This window comes from Eimeria mitis, genomic scaffold (assembly GCF_000499745.2).
Source record: "Eimeria mitis Houghton genomic scaffold, Emh_scaff2189, whole genome shotgun sequence".
NCBI classification, from domain to species: domain Eukaryota; phylum Apicomplexa; class Conoidasida; order Eucoccidiorida; family Eimeriidae; genus Eimeria; species Eimeria mitis.
This window is the reverse complement of record NW_013570516.1, coordinates 1-1,980: the sequence shown is the minus strand read 5'-3', so window position 1 is coordinate 1,980 and position 1,980 is coordinate 1. Positions and strand designations below refer to the sequence as shown.

The window sequence follows — 1,980 nt, the reverse complement described above, 5'->3', positions numbered from 1 at the left end:
ATACACCCGCGGAGTTCTTCTGAAATAAAGTCTCCTCGAACAAAATGCAACCCGATATGTACTGGCCCAACCCCTCCGTCGTGAACAACAAATCACGGTATGCCGCACGGTTGCTCTCGTCGTTCTTCACCTTTATGCTGTCAAAACGCTTCTGAATGGTGCCTGTGAAAAACACAAAACACTACATGCTGCGACCTACATGTCCGCATGCATACATACGCGCTTTCCTTCAGCCAATGTGCATGTGGCCATGCATGCATGCACACGGGCAGAAACAACTGCAAGAGAGTTTGGTACTGGGCGCGTGCACGCCTTCGTTTCCAGCAGGCAAAGCCTTTCCCTTTCCCCCCTTCTTGCCAGACCAAAGCAAGCTGCATTATCTTCGTATGAATTACACTTAGTTACTTCACTGGGAGATAGTGCAAAAAGTACTGAAATACGCCCATACTCTGAATACGGGAAGAGGCGCACCTGTCGATTCATCAGCAGCCAGGATGCCTTTGCCGGGGGCGGCTATGGCCTTGGCGGTGGCGGCCAATTCCTTCGCGATATCTTGTGGCAGTTCCTGCGGCGAACAAAACCCCAAAAAGTTGAACAGCAAATGGGCTCAGAACACCCCTTATTTTGTGAGGTCACTTCAGGAAACCTGGGAGAGGCGGGCGGCTCTGTGAAGCGAAAAATATGAGTTAAGAGTTGTATTTCCATGAAATAATTCCACTAAAATTAAAATTTAGTCAAAGCGTTCTAAGTTTCAATCAAATATGCGCCGCATACACAACGGCGCGTCGATGCAACGCTGGCGGCTGTGCCTTACCATTTTGGGTTATGGCAGGAAGCGGAGTAGAAGGAAAAGAAAAAAGCGAAAGAAAGGGGAGAAGAGAAAGCAAGAATTTCAGAATTTATGAATTAAGACAGAAAAAATATAGAAATGCTGAATGTGCATTTCTAGCTACAAGTCCTTCGGTTGACGCACCGCCGCATTACCGCTGCTGTTGCACTTTGCATTGAGTCTACAGTGGGGGTGCGCCTTAGAGATTAACTGAAGGCATAATGCAGAATTACTATTAAAAATAAAGAATTTAGATAAGTCTTTGTATTAATATTGCATTTATCTCGTTTTTTGCATCCCTGTAATAACCCATGCTCAGCATCACCGCGCTTGGGGCTTCTGTCTTCTTACGCCGAGACCTAGTGGGCTGTGTTGCCTGCCGGGTTTATTACTATTACGGTTTCATTGACGTTATTTCACTAAAAGTAAATTCAAGTATATGCAACGCGAAGAAAAAATTAGTGAATTGATGTTGTTCTCAGTCGGGAATTAGGGTGGCGCGGCCAACACCGGTACACATAAGCGGCAGCGCCTGCCTCTGTGTTCTGTATTTCAACATTTTGTCAAGAATGCTGCTCAACAATTACACTTTTTATTGAATTGAACAGATATGATACCAACTCGGACGGCTGCTCCAGAGAAGCAGACCACCAGCAAGCGCTGACCGCGCTCGTGCGCATGCAGCACAATAACATGTCTGCCCTGTTCATTTCTCCTCTTACTACGATCGTCTCCTGCAAATGCATAGACAGGAGCCAGTAGATGCAAGTAATCTAGCAGCTGATGCATGCGCTCCACAGCAACAGCATGAACGTCTGCAGCAGCAGCAGCCGCAGGGGCATGCGCAGCAGCAGCAACCGCCGCAGCAGCAACAACAACAAGAACAGCAACAGCAACAACAGCAGCAGAAGCAACAGCAGCAGCAACAGCAGCAAGTAGCTCAGGCGCGCCCCCCGGCTCTGGCCTTCACACACCCGAAGGCGGGCTCGATGGTCATAGCTTCCTTGCGGCAGCAGGCGAACCCAATCATTAAGTGAGGAGTTTTAGTTTAAAGAGGTTTTCCTTCTATCTCAGATCATCTCTCTGTTTATGCAGTGCATATGAGTCAAGACAGAGCATCAGTTCAACTGGAATAGCTGCAGTTGCTGCAG

The 1,980-nt window shown here is 47.8% G+C and overlaps 2 protein-coding genes across 2 annotated transcripts in view; one reads left to right on the top strand and one right to left on the bottom strand.

Moving 5' to 3' along the window:
- EMH_0050030 (fructose-1,6-bisphosphate aldolase, putative) overlaps positions 1-817 on the bottom strand; it is a gene marked incomplete at both ends in the record, with an annotated part of 1,629 nt that extends 812 nt beyond the window's left edge. Inside the window, 3 exons of the mRNA XM_013496594.1 lie at positions 131-162; positions 472-565; positions 815-817. Coding sequence (XP_013352048.1) covers positions 131-162; positions 472-565; positions 815-817 — 129 coding nt within the window. The remainder of the gene's footprint in view (positions 1-130; positions 163-471; positions 566-814) is intronic.
- A 752-nt stretch (positions 818-1,569) lies between these two features.
- Positions 1,570-1,866, top strand: EMH_0050010 (uncharacterized protein; the record flags this gene model as incomplete). The annotated part of the gene is made up of 1 exon (XM_013496593.1): positions 1,570-1,866. One exon carries the CDS (start codon positions 1,570-1,572, stop codon positions 1,864-1,866), a length of 297 nt encoding a protein of 98 aa, XP_013352047.1.
- Between the last annotated feature and the right edge of the window lie 114 nt (positions 1,867-1,980).